The sequence below is a fragment of the Mchenga conophoros genome, linkage group LG3 (assembly GCF_057382185.1).
Source record: "Mchenga conophoros isolate Kocher_MC1m ecotype Shallow Benthic linkage group LG3, M_conophoros_male_GT1.1, whole genome shotgun sequence".
Taxonomy (NCBI): domain Eukaryota; kingdom Metazoa; phylum Chordata; class Actinopteri; order Cichliformes; family Cichlidae; genus Mchenga; species Mchenga conophoros.
Window position 1 is genome coordinate 23405306 of NC_140528.1, and position 19978 is coordinate 23425283.

Sequence of the window (19978 nt, forward strand, 5' to 3'; positions counted from 1 at the left end):
TATAATTTTATTTGTATATTGCAAAATCACAATAATCTTCCAATTTAGAACTACAAGTTAAAAAAAAGAACTAACATAAATAAAATACACTTCAGCTAATTTATTTCCCCAAACCACGCGGAGCCGCACTATAAGGACTAAAGAGCCGCAGGTTGCCGACCCCTGATCTAAAGGGTTTAACAAAAAGGGGGAGCTTCCTGCTGGAAATTGAAATGTCCCCATGTCCCCACTGGGCGATCGTGGCTCAAGAGTTAGGAGTTCGCCTTGTAATCGAGCCCCGGCTTGGACAGTCTCGGTCGTTGTGTCCTTGGGCAAGACACTTCACCCGGCAAGACACTTCACCCGTTGCCTACTGGTGGTGGTCAGAGGGCCTGGTGGCGCCCCAGGGTGGCTGTAGCTACATCACCAGTGTGTGAATGTGTGCGTGAATGGGTGGATGACTGAACGTGGGTGCTTAACTAGTTAAAAAAACAAACAAACATCTGTCTCTTATTTTTTATGTCACACAGGAAAGAAGCTTCAATGTCTGATGAGAAGACATTAATTTGTTGGTGTTTGTGGTGTTTGGTGCAGTTTTCTTGTTCTCTGGCTTGTTGTTTATTTACAGTGGAGATGAAGATCTCTAACAAGTTGATTTGTTCACATTTGCACATCTTAATTTTTAAGAGGAATGTGTTTTTTTGAGTTTGTACACTATATGCATGTAAGGCAACCGTTTCCTTTTTCTGTATTTTTGTGTGCTGCTCTTTTAACAAAAGGGGAACAAAAGACATTTAAATCGACCTCAGATGATTTGTTTAAATTTTTACAAGGTCTTACTGAGGTGATGCAAAGTGAAACATGCTTCTTTTTTGGTAATGTGCTGGAAAAGCTTGAAAATTGACCTTGAATGTGCTTAAAAAGTGCTTGAATTTGACCCTAAAAATGTGTATGAACCCTGCATATATTGCAGTATTTACAGTTTATAGTAGGAATTTCATGGCAACAGCTAATCTTTATTTTGTTTACTGGGAAATGAAATGCTGCCAATTCACAAAGCTGTGCTTCAGCTGCACTTCCTGTTGTAGACTTGTGATGCACACAGGCTCTGTTCCAGCACTCAGCATGTTCTTCCTTATTTGCTCCACCAGGGGGAGCTCCTAAACTATGACATCTTGATAGGAGTGAACCAGGGAGAGGGGCTGAAGTTTGTGGACGACAGTGAGGACAACGACGGCATCTCAGCTGCGGCGTTCGACTACACCATCTCCAACTTTGTTGACAACCTCTACGGCTACCCAGAGGGTGAGGACGCCACCTCTGTACACTGCCACTTTTTCAGTTATTCCATTTTACAGCCTCCTCTCACTTAACTGCATTTTGCAGCATCATCAGGTTTTGTCTCATTAGGAGCCGCGTTTGTTGATCTGTTAGTTTTTTTCTGTTTGCTGTATTCATTAAAATAAACGGATAATCGTCAAAATGACAAATGTGGACAATTATCAAAGCTTACATTACAATTCTGACAGCTTGAGTTCACATGAATTTTCAAAAGAATATCAAAACCTGTGAAAGTGCTTTAAGCGTTTAAAACATGCGAGTAAAGAATGGAATCAGTAACATGTGAGCCCAGTGAAGTGCATCAAACAAGACAAGCGTGCTAAAGAGAGCCACTCATCCACATCACGGCGTGTCTGCGCCTTAACCTTTGAGGCTCTGTGGGCAGTAATGCTATCATCCCCCAGGTAGTGGGCTCCCAATCTCAGTGTCGGTGTTTCTGACAGATCGGCCTGCGAACCCCTCACAGCCGGACCACAGTCACAGTACAGACATGTTTGGATAATGCAGTCATGCTTCCTCTCTGCTGCCTGTCACTCCTTCTGTTATCAGAAAGACTTTTTTTTCCTCTCTAGATTTCTCACTCACTTCCTGTTTACGGACCACCAGTGGGTGGCACCAGCTGTGGCCACTGCCAAACTCCATGCTGAGTTTCAGTCCCCAGTTTACTTTTACACGTTCTACCACCACTGCCAGACCGAGACGCGGCCCGAGTGGGCCGACGCCGCGCACGGAGATGAGATACCTTACGTGTTCGGTGTACCGATGATCGGTGCCACGGACCTGTTCCCGTGCAACTTCTCCAAGAACGATGTGATGCTGAGCGCTGTGGTCATGACTTACTGGACTAACTTCGCAAAGACTGGGTAGGCCTCATGTCACAGTAGTGTAAACTGTACACGTTACTGTATGTTCACTGATAGCCTTCTAGTCATCTTGAATACTTGAATCTAGGTTGCTAGTTTAATTCCCGTGTGGCTTTGAAGAATTGAACATACTGGTTCACCAAAAGCATCCAGATCCCAGAGCAGCCGGTTGGTCTTAGATAGTTTAAAGGTTGCACAGAGAATGGGCCTCCTGTCTGTATTCAGTGTATTGATGCCACATGTTACTTATAATGGAGACTGAATATAACTTTGAACTGAAACGTTTAACCTTTATGCTCCACCAGGGACCCCAACCTGCCCGTCCCTCAGGACACCAAGTTCATTCATACCAAGCCCAACCGCTTCGAGGAGGTCATCTGGACCAAGTTCAACTGGAAGGACAAGCAGTACCTTCACATCGGTTTGAAACCTCGTGTCAGAGACAACTACAGAGCTAACAAAGTGGCCTTTTGGCTGGAATTAGTCCCTCATCTTCACAGCCTGCACGACGTGCTCTTTCCCACCACTACGCGCTCCCCCGCAGGCCGTGACCCCGGCACCATGAGGCCCAGAAACAACGTTCCTCGAACCACTCGTCATCCTTACCCTACCTTCCCATCAGATCCTGAGCCCGAGGGCTCAGAGCGCCCGCCCCAGGACCTCTTTCCCGGAGACACCCGCGACTACTCCACCGAACTGAGCGTGACAGTTGCAGTTGGAGCGTCGCTCTTCTTCCTCAACATCCTGGCCTTCGCCGCCCTTTACTACAAGCGTGACAAGCAGCACGAGATGCGCCGGCACCGGCTGTCCCCTCAGCGGGGCGGCCCCGCCAACGACCTGGCTCACAGCCAGGAGGAGGAGATCATGTCCCTGCAGATGAAGGACTGGGAGCACGACGCTCACCACGACATGGAGCCCCTGCGACCCCACGACATCCTGCGGCCCGCCTGCCCTCCCGACTACACCCTGGCGCTGCGCCGCGCCCCCGACAACGTGCCGCTGATGACGCCAAACACCATCACCGTGATCCCCAGCACCATCACCAGCATGCAGCCTCTTCACGCCTTCAACACATTCCCCTCCACCGGCCACAACAACACCCTGCCCCACCCCCACTCCACCACCAGGGTATAGTAGGGACAGGCCCGACACAGCGCCACCTAGGGACCAGGAGCACTGGCTCTGCTTCCGCTCTGGAAGGGAGGCCTCTAGACGTGGGCCTTCGTTCTGTCCTCTTATTCTCTTCTTTCTCCAAAAGCAACTACACCTGCTGCGTCATGTGCTGTGAAACTTGGCAGCTCCCTCCACTGGTGGCATGTGGAGGTGCAACTGAAGTGTCCAGCAGCAGATGAGCAGTTTGGGGTGGGTGACTCAGATCTTTCAAAGATACTGTTTTCAAAGACGGTCTGCTGTTTCCAGGCTCAAGACCTCCAACATTTGTCAAAGGGACGAATGCTCTCTCGCTCCTCGCTGTTTTCTCTTTTTTACGTTGGCGTCATCTCTTTTTCCATCTCCTGTGTGTTATGTGCACATTATGCTTCTCTTTTCTACATCCGTGTTTTATTACTGCTCTCTTCCTCTCATTTGACACGCCTCCCTCCTGCTCTTCTCTAAAAATTCCCGATCTGCTGAGCAGTCTGGAGGGGGAGGCGTACACTAAACATATAACTATGAAAACACTGATATCTTTCATTCGACCAGCATTTTTAGGTGCCAAGTAAGTACTGCTGTGTTTCATTTCTCATCGAGGGAGAAGAAAAACCAAAGAAAAATAGAGTTTCGCTATTTACCGTCAACTAACAGAGTTCTGTCATGTTCTCATGACAAAGTGCCAAACTGGCCTCAGTCGTGATTTTCTTTCTTCCATCTTCTCTCTTTTTGTTGTTTTGTTTGAAGCATTTGTTTAATTGTTGTTTTTTATTGTGTGGAAAGAATTTTTCTGAAAATATAGATATAGAGAAATGATATTATATATAGTTCTATATAAAATGTGTACAAAGGAGAAAGTATATAAAAGGGTTTTCTCAGTGGGGGATCTATGCATGAATTATTTTTAAAGACGCGGGGAAAAGGACACTGTACCTGTCGATGCACGTTTCCCAAAATCTAAACGAGTCATATCGCTCCATGTTTGCTACTTTTGGTTTCTGGTTTTCTCCCGCAGAGTAAGAGCATCGCAGGAGCATCGCAGGAGCATCGCAGGAGCATCGCAGGAGCATCGCAGGAGCATCGCAGGAGCTCCTGAAGTCAAACGACGCCTCCCAGCACTCATTTATTAAAACGGAGTCGATGCCAAAAGTCTTAAACGTTAGAATCAAAGCAACAGCTGTGAACTCAGTCATGGTGTCATGTGCAGCCTCCGTCTTACTGTCACTACTTTTTCATTTTAGGGTACGTGAGGTAAAGCGTCCGTCGATGTAGCTTGATTGTACAAAATTATTTTTCTACGTTATTAACAAAACAGAGCAGAGACTGATGATGCTCCTGTCTGACCCCCTTATGTCTGCCACATGTGTATTCTGACTTCATATCATCACTGCTCCCTCCCTCCTCCTCTCTCCATCCTACACCGCCTTTGTTATTTAACACCGACCCCCCCAAACTGATAATCAGACAAATTCCCAAACAGCTGACTTCACTGTGTCGACACCGTTCCTGACTATTTCTGACCTCAGCTCAGCTCTGCTATTATCCTCACATTAAGGGTTCGTTCACCTGCCTGCAGATGATCTGTGAGCTCGTCGGTTGTAAATTAAACTCTAAGCACACTGAGGGTAACCGGGAGGCGTTCAGGGCCTGCAGTGCAGAGCTGCAACATGAAAAAAAGGGATGGGGGCTCAGATCTCCTGAACAGGGTGGAAACAACACGGTGGGTTTGTGCTGTTTGTGATTCCTGCTCCGTCACTCTGGTGGAGACGACTGCAGCTCAGCAGCGCTCCCTGCTGACCCTCTGATGAAGATGTCAACAGTATGTAAACTGAGCTGATGTGCTGCTGTTTGAGCCCACGTGGTAGCGTACGTCCAGTATGGGAGAACTTAGTCACCGGTGCTGTCTTTGCTTGTGCTCTAGCTTTAGCCTGTTTGATTGTTTGTTTTCTATTTTATTACTGCCTAAAAGGGGAGGTGGGGGAAACACATGCCTGACTTCTCCTGTCAGAGGTTTTGTAAGCTCAGTGGAAGGGAAACGTGCACAATGTAAATCATAAAACAACTGAGTGGGGCTGTGCTGCAGGTGGATCAGTGCTGTGGACAGTAGCTGTGGAAAAGAGACTGGACAAAGACTCTCAGCCTTAAATACAGGACAGAGGATGATCCGATCATCTTTCAGCTAACAGTGTCGAGCAGAAGGACGGCCGGCTGATGCGTCCGTACGAACCCTTTTGTACTCACTCCTGTGTATAAGGAGGTGGCGAGGGGTTGTGTAGTTAACCTCAGTGATAGGTTTGTAGCATAAACCTATTCGTTGGAACGTTAAGGACAATTTAATTACATAGCAAAGCAAGACACGAGTAGGCAAAGTTCTTCATGTTTCCCGTGCACGGGAGAGAACCGGACAAACGCCGTTCCTTCGCTTCACCCCAGTTGCTCTCGTCCGCTCCCCCGTAACACTGCTCTTTTATTGAGGTTACATGAATATACATATGACGTTCATTAACATATGACGTCTACATACAAACAAAGAGTACGTTGCCTGTGCGTCTGTGTGTGTGTGTGTGTGTGTGTGTGTGGTGGGGGGGGGTCAGAGTGTGACCCCATAAAAACTTCCCTAAACCTGCTGGTCTGGAAGTCCAGCAGTTCATCTAAACAAAAGGCACTTAGCCTAAATCAGATATAGATACATTTATCCTAAATGAACAGAGGGAGTGACTTTAAGTCTGATTTCAGACTATGTCAGTATTAGTTAAGCCAAGAGTCGGGCAAAAGCTTTATGGCCCGGAAAGTTCTAATTCCCACAACATATTGTTGGATTAGTAAGCAAAACTTTTCTGTGATGAAGATTTTTGGGGTTGTTGTTTTAGTGATGGGTTCATTCTGTCAGTTAGCTTTGGCTTGTTTTCTTATTTCAATAGAGGGAGTTTTACTAAACATGGACATGTCGAGGAGCGGCTCATTATTTCTGTAACAGTGCACTTAGAGAAAACTGTCAGGTGTCGCCCCCTTTGGTGATGATGTTTTGTGCTCTGATGAGCTAATAATCAGCTCTCTTTTCCTCCTCCTTTGTTCTAAGCAGGCCTGCAAGATTGAATTAACAGCGCTGTAAAACATTGTTGTGAGAGCAAATATAAGGTGAGCTTTTCCAGATTACAATGGGCTGAGGGAAAGGTCACCTGTGGGAACCTGCCAGTTCCTGTCTAAAGGATTGCAGCGAGTCAATCCAGTCCAAGATCATAAAGAACTCTTTTTCTAAAAACAAAAGAAAGAACAAATAAATGAGCTCATATTGATGAGGGTGGAGACTCTGATGCTTTGCGCGTGAGGCTCCACTTGTCTGCTGTGCAGCCGTGACAAAGACTGGACCAGCGTTAGGATGAGTAGATGTTGACAAACAATTCACGACGCCGGTAAGAAAAGGGTGGATGCTTTGCTTTGCTTTTGGCAGGAGCACAAGAGAGAGAGAGGGAGACCGAAAGGTTCACATGAGAGTGGAGCTGCAGACTCCACCCTTGGGCGGCTAATTTTGGGTTGCTGATGTTTGCTTTAAGAAAATGTTGTTTTATTGACTGGGTTTAGATGATGGTGTCACATTATATTGTTGGGAAAATGCCAAATGCTGAAGGGGAGAAAATGTTTGATATTACTGATGTTACCATTAACCAAAGCAGGCCACTGTAGAAGTCAATGACATTTTATAGAAGGAAAACAGAACCAAAGCCAAATGTAGGAGTTATATAGGGGATTGGTGGACTTGTCACATTCCAAATCCAGTTATGGAACAACAAACACTGGTCCAAGGGAAAGGGCAGGTGATACGAGGTGGTGCTGGAGGAAAACGAGCAAAGTAAAGACAGCAAACCTATTTTGGTTCGATTTGATAAAGTCAAATTAAAAGAAGTACCATGACACTCAGAGGATCAACGTGAAACTAAAACATACGCACATTTTGTATGAAGCACATGACTGATAACTGTTGTGTTTTAAGTTTAGTTTCTTATAGCACAGAGTGGATCACAGTGAGGGAAGGACAGGGGGGGAACTGAGTTTAAATGTGAAGTTGATGCTAATATACAGGTTTTGTTTCTAGGTCGTTCTGGGGATGCAGGCTCTGGGTGGAGCCAGGAGCTGAAAAGATCGAACATGATAATTAAACTGATTTTATTATTTAAACACAGGTTTGCAGGCCCGGAGCAAATATACTCGAGAGGAGAATCGCTGAGGTTTCCTGAGAAATGATCTGATGAACCTTTTTCTTTTAATTTTCTAGTTGTGGTTTTGTTTGACACATGAAGATGTGTCAAAAGGGGGAGTTTTAGGTCTAATTTGAAACAATGGATTATATGATCGATGATGCAATTCTACACTGCAATCATCGAGTCCATCCTCACCTCCTCCATCACCGTGTGGTACGCTGGAGCCACTATCAGGGACAAACAGAGACTGCAGCATGTTGTGCGCTCTGCTGAGAAGGTGATTGGCTGCAGACTCCCATCTCTGCAGGACCTGTACGCCTCCAGGACACTGGGGCGTGCAGCTCAGTCACAGCTGACCCTTCTCACCCTGGACACAGTCTGTTTGACCTGCTCCCCTCAGGCAGGAGGCTCCGGTCCATTCGCACCAGAACCTCTCGCCATAAGAACAGTTTCTTCCCCTCTGCTGTTGGACACATGAACAATAACCGTATGACTGTTCCCACCACTACCACGTGACCCTACGCTGTGTTCACTGCATCAGTCCATGTTTGGCCCTGATCACCACCTGCACTCATGTATATATCTATCTACTTAGCACTTTTAATCCTTATTTTTATTTTTATTTAAGTGTTATATGACAGTATGTTTGCACTGAAGCACCGCAGCAATTTCCTAATGTTGTAAACCTGCTCAACATTTGGCAATAAAACCGTTTTTGATTCTGATTACTGTCAGCATTTTAATCGCTAGTTTAAAGGCTGCAGCTGTTGCTCTAACATAAATGTAACAGGCCTCAGTGCTGGTTCTAATAGTCTGAGCTGCTTCCAGCTTTATTTGTGAAGAGCACAGCAGCTTACAAAACACGTAGCTAGCTCGTACAGCTGCGACGTTAAACTTTCATGAGCTAAGATGACCTTAAAATAACGGGGCTACGTGTGGTGATGCTAGCGTTAGCCACGTTAGCGCGTTAACTTCACAGGTGGTCAGACTGAGTAAACAGGCACTAAGTCAGAGGTTGGGCTCTCCGTTTCGCTGCAGGATCCCTTCATTCATGCAATTTATGCAGTTTATTAAAGTGCAATTGGAAAAAGGATTTTGAAATGCAGTTTTTAAAAGCATTTCAAAAATCAGTTTATTAAATGGGAATTCAAAAATGAATTTACAAATGCAGAATTTATTCTATAATTCATTACTTAAGCACAGAATTCTTTATTTCGATGCGCGTGGCTCTTGTGGTCCTCCATACAGGAGTGAGAACGTGTTGGCATTTGGGTCGTCCTTCCCCTCATCATAGTCTGCCACGCAGGCCGTGACAGAAAAGCCCACTAAAAGAACGCCCACCAGACCAAAGCAATGGTTTTGACTTGATCAGCATTAACCCCGCCCCCTGACTTTGATGGGTGAAGCTGACAAATAAAATGTATTTATGAACAGCGATGCAGGGCCAGGAGTAGCAACGTGAATTAAATAAATACATCATTAAATAATTCATTAAATGTGTCAGTAAAATAATCAAAATAGAAAACAAACCAATAATTGATTAAATATGTAATTAACTAATTTGAATTGTATATAAACAAATATTGAAAAATTTTAAATGAAATTAATGGATAATTCATTATTAATATATATCTTTAATTGATTATGTAGATTTTTTAAATTAATTACTGAAATAGTTCATTCATTAGTGATGCATTTATTTAATGCAACCATAAAATTATTGCTAGTTTAAGTAAAATCAATTTAAGACATCAATATTAAAGGTTAACTTATGATAATGAATACATGCAACTATAACTGATGACATAAAAATGAGGATTTCTTAAGCTGAAGCCAAAGTGCCGACTCATTTGTCATGTTACTCTCAAATGTTTTCCCTAATAACAAGAACATAATTACACTTTAGCCACAAGAGGGCAGCAGCATTAATATAAGTCACATGTATATAAAGGTACAGTGATTATATTACAGTGATTTTGACAAAAACAAAACAGTTGATGGCAGTGTGTTTTTCCATGACAGAATAATTACGCACACCCCACTTTGCAGTTATTTATTTGTAAAAAATGTTTGGAATCATGTATGATTTCCGTTCCACTTTGTGTTGGTCTTTCACGTGGAATTCCAATAAAACTGATTCATGTTTGTGCTGTAATGTGACAAAATGTGGGAAAGTTCAAGGGGGCCAACACTCGGACTGGCGGCCGCCTCGGGTCTCTGCTCCTCCTGCCTCCCCTTTCCCTCATCCACCTGCTGCCTCTGTGGAAGCTCCGCCATAGCCACCACCAAACAACTGACTTATTTCTACACATCGACCAGCATCCGGCCAATCCACCACCTTCCATCGTTTATACCGTTACAAAAAAAAAAAAATCATAAAAAAACATCATCAGCCCATAAAAATGAAAAATCACCATCAGTATGCCCGATGGCCAGTCCAGCTGTGGTCGTGCCATCAGTTAACCCTTCACGTGGCAGCTGTGACACGCGTGCCCAGGGTTGCCGACCCCTGCTCTAAAGCATCTGATTTGGATTCCTGAGATCAAATATATTTTCCTTTGGCTTTGTTTTCTTCCCATTTGTGGCTTTAATGTAGTGTTACATCCTGTTTGTTTGCTTCCATCTGTATACATGTCCAGATTCACTGTTATGTTTCTATTCTTACATTGCTGTGTGATCACTGTTCCCTCTGCTGACTGATGTGACCTTTTGTATCTCACACTGATACTTTTCATATTTGTATCTGCGCCTAAAAGATAAAAAGTTTTCCATGCTAAAACACAGCTCCACCTCCTGCAGTTCTCCCTCTGAACCACTAGATGTCTCTGTTATCTAAATGAAGACGTGCAGCACAGCAACCACAGCAGCGCTCAGATCACACGTGTCCTGTTATTATGTATAAAAGCATGAAACAGGTGAGACAGGTGGGATCAATATTAATGTTGTGGAAATATATGAAAAAGCAACAGAAGAGTGAAAACATTTCCTGTTTCTAGAAAGATCTTTCAGCTCACAGCTGCTCACAGACTGTATTTACAAGTGACAAACTGCAACTCTACAGTACATCTACAGTATATATCAAATATATTCTGTATTCAAATCTATTGAGTGATGTTTGAAAGTCTTTCCAGGTGAGTTTGATCCAGGAGGGTCTGAAGCCAGAGTCAGACAGAGACTGTGCAGAGACTGTAGAAGGACAGAGCAGCAGCAGAGCAGTCCAGATACACTGATGATCCTCTGTCAGATCCAGAGGGACACACAGGGATGATGCTGGACTCTACATTGTGTCTGACAGTGGAGCTGTTCTCAGAGCAGTTCACTCTGCAGCACTGACAGTCATCTGCACTTCTTCTCATTCCTCTGTCAGTCACTGCTGGATGAAGCTCTCCTCTCCACCTCCCAGTAACATGGCCCAGTCAGAGCGTCTCTACACACAAGCTGCTGCTGCTTCAACCTCTCTGGATCATCAGGACACAGCTCCTCCTCTCTCAGCACACACACCGTCCTGTTTACCATCATCACCTCCACCTGCAGAGAGAAGAAGGAAGAGCAGAGGAGATAAACGAGTGTTTCCAGAGACTCTTCATCAGCTGTCAGTCAGTGATGCAGCACATCCAGTATAAAGAGCAGCAGGGACTTCAGTGCTGGGACTGTACTAGGACTCATTGTTGCTTCACTTTTTCTAATCTTTGGATTTTTATTGAAGTTGATGAAAATGTTTTTCCCTCCTAGTTTGAGTTTGGACTTTCATTCATTAGAAGAACCTTGGTGTGTCCACTCTGAGCTCTGTAGGAACCCCAACAACAAGCCCAACAATCCAGATGGACGGTTCCAGCTGTTAACTGGAGGAATTCCATCCAAACATCTGCTCTCACTAAATTCTTCCTCACCTACAGACTGTGTTCTTCACTGCTTTAAACTTGGAAATGAATGCAGTCATTGGTCTGCGTGCTGCTTTGTTCAGAGAGCTGATTGGCTGTTGACAGCGTTTGATCAGAGCGTGTCAGCCGTTACCATGGTGACCATAAAGGTGAGAAACAGGAAGTGTTTGTGTCCAATCCTGAAGCCTGTCACCATTCTCCTCTCACAGCTTCACTGAGAAGCTGCAGCTTTACAGGAAACACTGGATCTTTGTTTCATACTGACTGTGTTTAGTACAATACTGCTGACAGCACCACCCACTCACTCCATCACTCTACTGACCTCAGAGTCTCCAGTCTGTAGTCTGGACTCTGCTGAAGATCAGACAGCTGCTTCACATCTGGATGCTTCAGGTTGTTTCCTTGCAGCTCCAGCTCTCTCAGATGGGAGGGGTTGGACTTCAGTGCTGCTGCCAGATAATCACAGCTGATCTCTGACAAACCACAGCCCCTCAATCTGTATAAAGAATGAAAGATGTAAGTTTATTAGACAAAGTGTGAGCTTGAAATCATTCAGTGTTTCATCATCTGTTCAGAGCTGAAGAAGGTTCAGAATGTAGAAGTTTAGAAAATGGAAACTCCAAACAGCTGAAGCCAACAGGAAGCAGCTTCAAACAGGAAACTGTGCAGAGTTTCAGACTATATGTCCTGATGCAGCCAGTTGGATTTTGGAGATTTGAATCTCTGTTCTGTGACTAAGTCCTTGAATCATTTCTTCCAGTTGGTCCAACAAGACAGACTAAGTGTTGGACATGTGTTGTGGCTCCATTAGGGGAGCTTCTAAATGTGATGTGATGGCCCCTCTGGGTCTGTCAGGTCACAGCACTGAAGAGAGCTCAAACTGGGCACACAGTTGTTCCAGTCTGGACCAAAGACTCTATACTGGGACTGAGGGACTGCTTTGACTGCACCCACTGGGACTTTTTAAAGGCTCATGTTCTCACTTAGATCATCGATTTTTACTTACATTTCTTTCTGGGAAAAATGGGGATTACTTTGGAAACAGGAAGTATTTTCCCCAATAAGCAGCCCTGGATTAGTAAATCACTCCAACATGTTCTCAGGCAGAAGAAGCTGTCTTGTTATGAGGGAGAGAAGAAAAAGATGGAGGCACAGAAACTTGTTGAAAGAGAGATAAAGCAGCTAAAATCAGGTGTCAAAGTAAAGCAGAGGATGAGCTGAATAAAGGACACTCAAGGCTGGCTTGGAAAGGAATGAAGTCCATGGTGGGGATGCAGAACAAGGAGCAAAGATGAATGTGATGCTGAATCAGCAGAAGACTTGGACTCATTTGATTCCAGCTTTGATATCATTGATTTCAATGAAGAGCTTTGTGATTGTAGCAAAGGGCTGGTAGCTCTGAGAGTCCCACTGATGAGGTGTTTGTGTGGAAATCTCTTAGTGGGACCAAAGAGAGAAAAAGCCCTGGTCCTGATGCTGTGGGAGGGAAATGATTGAAGTGTGCTGTGAGGAACTGACTGGGAGATTTTCACACATTTTCCAGTCCTCCTTGGAACAACAGGAAGTTCCCAGCATATGGAAACAAAGGTTAAGTGTCCTATGGCACTCAGTGATGATGGTGCTGTGGCCCCACCACCTCCACCTCTTTGTAAAGGAACTAACTGTCATCTGAAGCTTCAAATGGGACTAAGACTTCCTCCACTAGGTGGCAGTGTCTGATGAGAAAGTGTTAGTGGAGCTGGCCTGGAGTCAGAAACAGGAAGATGCAGGATTTGGGCTGAAATGGGGAAAAGTGGTTCGCACTAGTGCCTTAAAGCAAGAAGGTTGTAGGTTGAAGCTTGTTGGCCTTTCTGTGGAGGTTGGATGTTCTCCCACAGTCCAATGAAATGCTGCTTAGGTTCATTGGTGCTTCTAAATTGGCTGTAGGTGTGGATGTGAGAGAGTGCTTCTCTGTCTCTCTCTGTTGGCCCTGTGATGGACTGCTCACCTGTGCAGGTGGACCACGCCTCTTGCCCTATGACAGCTAGGGCACAGGCTGCAGCCCTGTGAGCCTAAGCTGAATAAACAGTTAGCAAAAATGATCCATAGATGGCCTGAAATCCCCCAGTTAGCAGTTTGGTAGATAGCTATGACATGCTAATCCCATCCAGCAGCTGTATTCTACCTGTAAGATGATCCCTGCTGAGCCAAAGCACTTTTTCATATACAAATTACAACCTTTAATAGAAACCTATTGGTCAGCATCTTATTAGCCTGCTGTTAGCTTCATTCCACAGAAAACTGAGAGAAACTAACAGAGTTGATAAAGAATAAAGAGAAATGTGCTGATTTAAAGCCTTTGAAGTGCTTCAGATGATCTCTGTCCACTTCTGTCCACTCATTCATTCATGTAAGCTTTCTAATGCAGCTTTGATCTTCACAGTCTGCTTCATGAAACTCATTCTAACCCTGAATGTCAGAGTGTTCCTCCTTCTCTTTCCCATCATTCATGCTGGCAGTGGAGGAGATTTGGATGTTGGACTGTGTTTTGGATGATGTGTGTATGTTTGTGTTGGACTGCTGTCTGTAAAGCAAACGCACATTTTGCTTTGGATTTCAGTGTCAGACAGACTTTAAGGTGGAATGAAGAGTTGGAGAGTTTCACAGTGAATTATCCAGTGGAGGATTTTTCTTCTTCTTTGAAGGTTTGAAATGTGAACATTGTTCTGCTGCAGTCAATGGACTAAACCAGAGAAGAAGAAAACAGACTTTACCATGAAGATCCTCAGTGTGGATCAGTATAATATCAGCCTGATGTCTGCAGTTTAGTGTCAGCACTATCTCCCATTTAAGATGGCGGCGCGCACAGACGCAGCGGCCCGGAGCTCCTACACTTTTGCACTTTTGGTGGTACTGTGTATTATTTCACACAGTCTGGGGTTACTTCAATACAACAGAGATGATCTACTACAACTAAGCCGTGGAGATCTTCAACTAACATCCGAGTATCTCATCCCCCCGGAGATTGTTAAGCAACCCCCGGGGCTACCCGCAACAGCAAGCCGCAGGAGGAGACGTTGCGAGCGGAGGCAGAAGAGAGGCAAACGGGGAGGCCTGTGGGCACGGCTAAAGACTAGTCCGTTTAAACCACCACTCCCGATCATATTCCTCTCCAACGCCCGTTCAATCCGTTACAAACTGGATGAAATACGACTGCAGATCGCCACTCGACGGACTTTTAATAACTGTTCGTGCATGATTTTCACTGAAACCTGGCTGGACAGCGCCATTCCCGATGCGGCTATCGATCTAGCAGGCCGCACCGCCTATCGAGCCGACAGGTCTGCGGACTCGGGTAAGAAGACTGGCGGGGGGCTGTGCATCTATATTAACAACCTTTGGTGCACGAACGTCACGGTAACGGAAAGACTGTGCAGTACAGAGGTAGAACTGTTGGTGTTAAAGTGCCGTCCATTCTATCTCCCTCGGGAATTTTCTGCCATTTACATCTGCGCTGTTTACATTCCACCAGATGCTAATGCTAAGCTAGCGTTAGCACAATTGAGCAGCAGCATCAATAACAGCCTGGTAGCACACCCGGACAGTGTCTTTATTGCGGCTGGGGATTTTAACCACGCGGACCTGAAATCTGTACTTCACAATTTCCACCGTAATGTGAAGTGTGCTACCAGAGGAGATAGAACGTTGGACCAGGTGTACACCAACATGGCGAATGCGTACAGAGCCCAGGCTTATCCCCACCTGGGTCTGTCAGACCATCTCTCCCTTCTGCTACACCCAATATACACACAAAAGATCAAGAGCACTGGGATTACAACCAAAACCGTGAGAACATGGCCGCAGGACGCTATTCCGATGCTTCAGGACTGTTTCCACTGCACAGACTGGGATGTATTCAAGGTGCAGGACACTGACAATCGTGTCACATTGGACAGTTACACCTCCACTGTCTTGGACTACATCTGTTTCTGTGTGGACAATGTAACAACTTGGAAACGATTCCGTGTGTTCCCTAATAATCCACCCTGGATGACACACGGAGTTCAACAACTTATTCGAACAAGGAACAACGCTTTCAAATCCGGGGACCAGGAGGCATACAGTGCTGCCAGGGCCAACCTGAGAAGAGGCATCAAGACTGCCAAGCAGCAGCACAGGAGGCGTATCGAGGCCAGGTTTGAGAACAACACAAACCCAAGGCAGGTCTGGGAGGGCATCAGGGCTATCACGGACTACAAAAGAAGAACACCATCACCCTCAGCCGACAGTTCTACTCTGGCTGAGGATCTAAATCTCTTTTATGCCCGTTTTGACAGGGAGAACACCGACCCTGTCCTGTCCCCTCTCCCCTCAACCGACCCTGCTCCGGTCCTGAGCACTCATGAGCTGAGGCGTGTGTTCCGGAGCATTAACACCAGGAAGGCGGCCGGGCTGGATGGAGTGCTGGGCCGGGTGCTAAAAGACTGTGCTGCGGACCTGGCGGACGTCTTCACCTCTATATATAACACCTCGTTGTCCTGTTCACTGGTACCATCCTGTTTCAAAGCAGCAACCATCGTTCCCATCCCAAAACAGTCAAATGTCACATGTCTGAACGATTTCAGACCTGTGGCACTCACCCCCATTCCCGCCAAATGCCTGGAGAGACTGGTCATTAAACACATCAGAGCTGCTTTTCCACCATCCCTGGACTCGCACCAGTTTGCATACAGGGAGAACCGGTCAACCGAGGATGCGATCGCCACAGTGCTGCACACATTACTGAAGCACTTGGAACACAGGAACACCTATGCACGGCTCCTCTTTGTAGACTACAGCTCGGCTTTTAATACCATCCGGCCATACAAACTCCGTCCCAAACTCCACCAACTGGGACTTAACTCCTCTCTGTGCAACTGGATTGTGGACTTCCTCACTAACCGTAGACAGAGTGTCAGAGTGGGTAAGAACACCTCTTCCACCCTTGTGGTCAACACCGGTGCCCCTCAGGGGTGTGTTCTGAGCCCTCTGCTATACACTCTCTTCACCCATGACTGTATTTCCTCCCGCGCGTCCAATCTCATTGTTAAGTTTGCAGATGACACTACAGTGCTCGGACTTATATCCAACAATGATGAGACAAACTATAGGACAGAGGTGCAACAACTAGAGTCATGGTGCCACGACAATAACTTGGTCTTAAACACCAAAAAGACCAAGGAGATCATTGTAGATTTCCGGAAGAGGGGTCATAACAACCATCTGCCTCTCTTCATTGGCAGTGAGGCGGTGGAGAGGGTGAGCAGTTTTAAATTCTTGGGGGTAACTGTGACCGAGGACCTGTCCTGGGGCAACCATATCACCTCAGTTGTACGGAAGGCCCAACAGCGCCTCTACTACCTGAGGAGACTGCGGAGCGCACACATTCCCAGATCTCTGATGTTGAACTTCTACAACTGTGCCATCAGCAGCGTTCTGACGTATGGATTTCTAGTGTGGTTCCCCAGCTGCACCAAGGCCGATCAGCAAGCACTCCAGCGGGTGGTGAAAGAAGCTGGCAGAATTATTGGAACAAGTCTGCCAGAGATCAGTAATATCTTCCCCACTCGCTGTCTGAGGAGGGTGCACAGTATCCTGCGGGACCAACATCACCCTGCGCGCCACCTTTTCCATCTGCTGCCCTCAGGGAGAAGGTACAGGTCTATACAGGCCAGAACATCCAGACTGGCCAACAGCCTGTATCCACAGGCTGTGAGGCTCCTGAACTCTCTGCCCCCCTCTCACGGACAATAACCATATCCAACTTCTTAATAGCAATGAACTGGTCTGCATTGGTGCATCATATCTTTATTCTCTTCCCCCTCCTGCCCCCCCCCCCTTTCTTAAATAGATAACTATCATATCTGATATCATATCTCACAGTACAATAATATTGAACGGGTTGCATTGTTGTATTTTGTCATGTTTCTCAGGTCTTTGTCTGAATTTCTACGAACATTATTGCTAAGGATTGTCTTATTGCATTGGAGTCACACTGGGTTAAATATGTACACTTGGGTTTTAAGGGGTATTTATTATTTTCTTCTTTTTTTGGGGGTTGTATGGAAGCCCCAAACGCAATTTCATTGTTCTTGACAATGACAATAAATAAATAAAATACTAAAAAAAAAAAAAAAAAAAAAAAATACTAACAGCACGACTGCTCTCATTAAACCAAGGCTCAGGTTTAGCCTTAAGCTGCCTGGTTTTTAAAGGAGCCACAGAGTCCATGATTTTTTGACAGCAAGAATTAAACCAGGAATGTAGGTCTTCTGTGTCAGAGGAATTATTTTGATTAAAAACAGTCACATTAAGGGGTTAACTGTGATGGGTGAACAGATAATAATCAGTCAGCTGGCAGATGATACCACCCTGTTTCTAAAAAATGAGGACCAGATTCCTTTAGCCTTGCAGGCGATCAACCATTTCTCCAAAGCTTCTGGCCTACAGCTGAATATTAATAAATGCAAAATTCTAGCTCTGCATGAGTGTCCCCTGCAAGCAATAAATAATATGCAGATCAGAAAAGAGGTGAAGTATCTGGGCATTGTAATTTGCAAGGATAAGACATCAACAGAAAATAAGAATATCTGTACCAATATAGAAAAGTGTAAGTCAATTTTAAACATGTGGCTGCAAAGGGACATAACTCTGTTTGGGAGAAGCTTGCTAACCAACATGGACAGTCTGTCCAGACTCATCTATCCAGCCTTTTCTCTGCCCATACCTCCAAAACTAATTAAATCTATAAATACTCTTAATTTTAGGTTCATATGGAGGAACAAATGTCATTATATAAAGAAAAATGATGTGATTAAGAATTATGAAGAGGGTGGGGCTAATGCCACTGACTTTGATGTTATGAATGGTGTACTAAAATTGAAATGGTTAAGATCTTTCATTAGGAACAAAAATTCCTTTTGGAACATTATTCCCAATGTGATTTTTGGCAAAATGGGTGGAATAGACTTTTTGTTACGTTGTGACTTTGATTGCAGTTCGTTACCTGTTAAACTCTCAGCTTTCCATCAGCAGGTCCGTCTCTACTGGAAATTAATCTATAAACATAGCTTTACTCCTCACAACACCCCTATATGGAACAACAGGTATATCCGTTTGTGTAGGAAATCTGTGTACGTGGATGAATGGAGATCTAAAGGGATTTGGGCTGTAGCTCATTTTATGGATGATAATGGGGTCTTACTAAAACATGAGACGTTTTGTGAGAAATTTGATGTAAGATGTACTGCTAAGAGATATAAATCCCCAGTGAAAGCCATCCCAGTCCCTTTGAGATCAATGATAAAAGAAGATATTGTGCACTCTAAAATTTCTCCTGGACTGAGGCAGCTCTGCATAGCTGGAGTTGAATTTGGTGACAGCAGGTTTACAAACAAAGTGATCAGGAATATTTTGATAAATGAAATTTGCCCAAATCCGGTTAAAAGAAATTATATCCTTAAAGAATTTGAGACCATGGAGGTTAAGGCGATAAGACAAAAGTCTACAGGGAGAGCAGAATTATTAGGCAAATGAGTAGTTTGTCCACATCATCCTCTTCATGCATGTTGTCTTACTCCAAGCTGTATAGGCTCAAAAGCCTACTACCAATTAAGCATATTAGGTGATGTGCATCTCTGTAATGAGAAGGGGTGTGGTCTAATGACATCAACACCCTATATCAGGTGTGCATAATTATTAGGCAACGTCCTTTCCTTTGGCAAAATGGGTCAAAAGAAGGACTTGACAGGCTCAGAAAAGTCAAAAATAGTGAGATATCTTGCAGAGGGATGCAGCAGTCTCAAAATTGCAAAGCTTCTGAAGCGTGATCATCGAACAATCAAGCGTTTCATTCAAAATAGTCAACAGGGTCGCAAGAAGCGTGTGGAAAAACCAAGGCGCAAAATAACTGCCCATGAACTGAGAAAAGTCAAGCGTGCAGCTGCCAGGATGCCAGCATAGGAAAATTGGGTTGAACAGTGAGACTGCATTTGTGGGGTTTAGAAACATCCAGAGCATCGCAACAGAAAGGTAAATAAAAAAAGTAAGAGAGAGAGAGAGATAAAGAAATAAATGAACTAATAATACATAAATGAATAGAAAAATAGAAAACACACATGTGAAATTGTCACATGTGAAATTGTTTTTGGAGAGAATCAGAAGTGAGACAGTTTGAATCCACAGTTCAGCGCAAAGATGCAGGAATTAAATCTGATTATAAAAACACATCGAGGCAACGAAGACCAGCTTACACTCAATATTAATATGAACACACAACATACACGCAATGAAGACATGCTTACACTCATGAATGTGAATACATGACATAAATGCTGAATGGTGTAGATTTAACACACTTAAAGGCTGAAGCTGAGGAATAACTCAGGAAGTTGCAGGACAATAGAGCGACTTTTGTGACAAGGAAAAAGAGACTGGGAGGACCAACCAGGGATTAGAAGCTTAAAGCAGGTTTAAAATAGTGAATTAGAAGTGGTTTCCAGCTGATTGAGCAAAAGAAGTGACGACTGTAGAAATAAAAATAAAATAA

The 19978-nt window shown here is 44.6% G+C and overlaps 2 protein-coding genes across 2 annotated transcripts in view; one reads left to right on the forward strand and one right to left on the reverse strand.

Moving 5' to 3' along the window:
- LOC146577727 (protein NLRC3-like) overlaps positions 1-19978 on the reverse strand; it is a 620451-nt gene that overhangs the window by 556688 nt on the left and 43785 nt on the right. The gene's annotated exons all lie outside the window — the stretch shown is intronic.
- LOC146577739 (neuroligin-2-like) lies at positions 221-3317 on the forward strand. Its single transcript, XM_085249624.1, has 4 exons — positions 221-250; positions 1068-1301; positions 1870-2183; positions 2489-3317. The coding sequence occupies exons 1-4, from the start codon at positions 221-223 to the stop codon at positions 3315-3317; spliced, it is 1407 nt and encodes a 468-aa protein (XP_085105750.1).

Bases quoted from the DNA above. Each gene is read 5' to 3' on its own strand.
- LOC146577739 (XM_085249624.1), top strand. From the start codon at position 221: ATGTCCCCACTGGGCGATCGTGGCTCAAGA. The intron at 251-1,067 runs GTTAGGAGTTCG...TTCCTGTTGTAG, and splicing joins TGGGCGATCGTGGCTCAAGA to ACTTGTGATGCACACAGGCT. The intron at 2,184-2,488 runs GTAGGCCTCATG...ATGCTCCACCAG, and splicing joins ACTAACTTCGCAAAGACTGG to GGACCCCAACCTGCCCGTCC.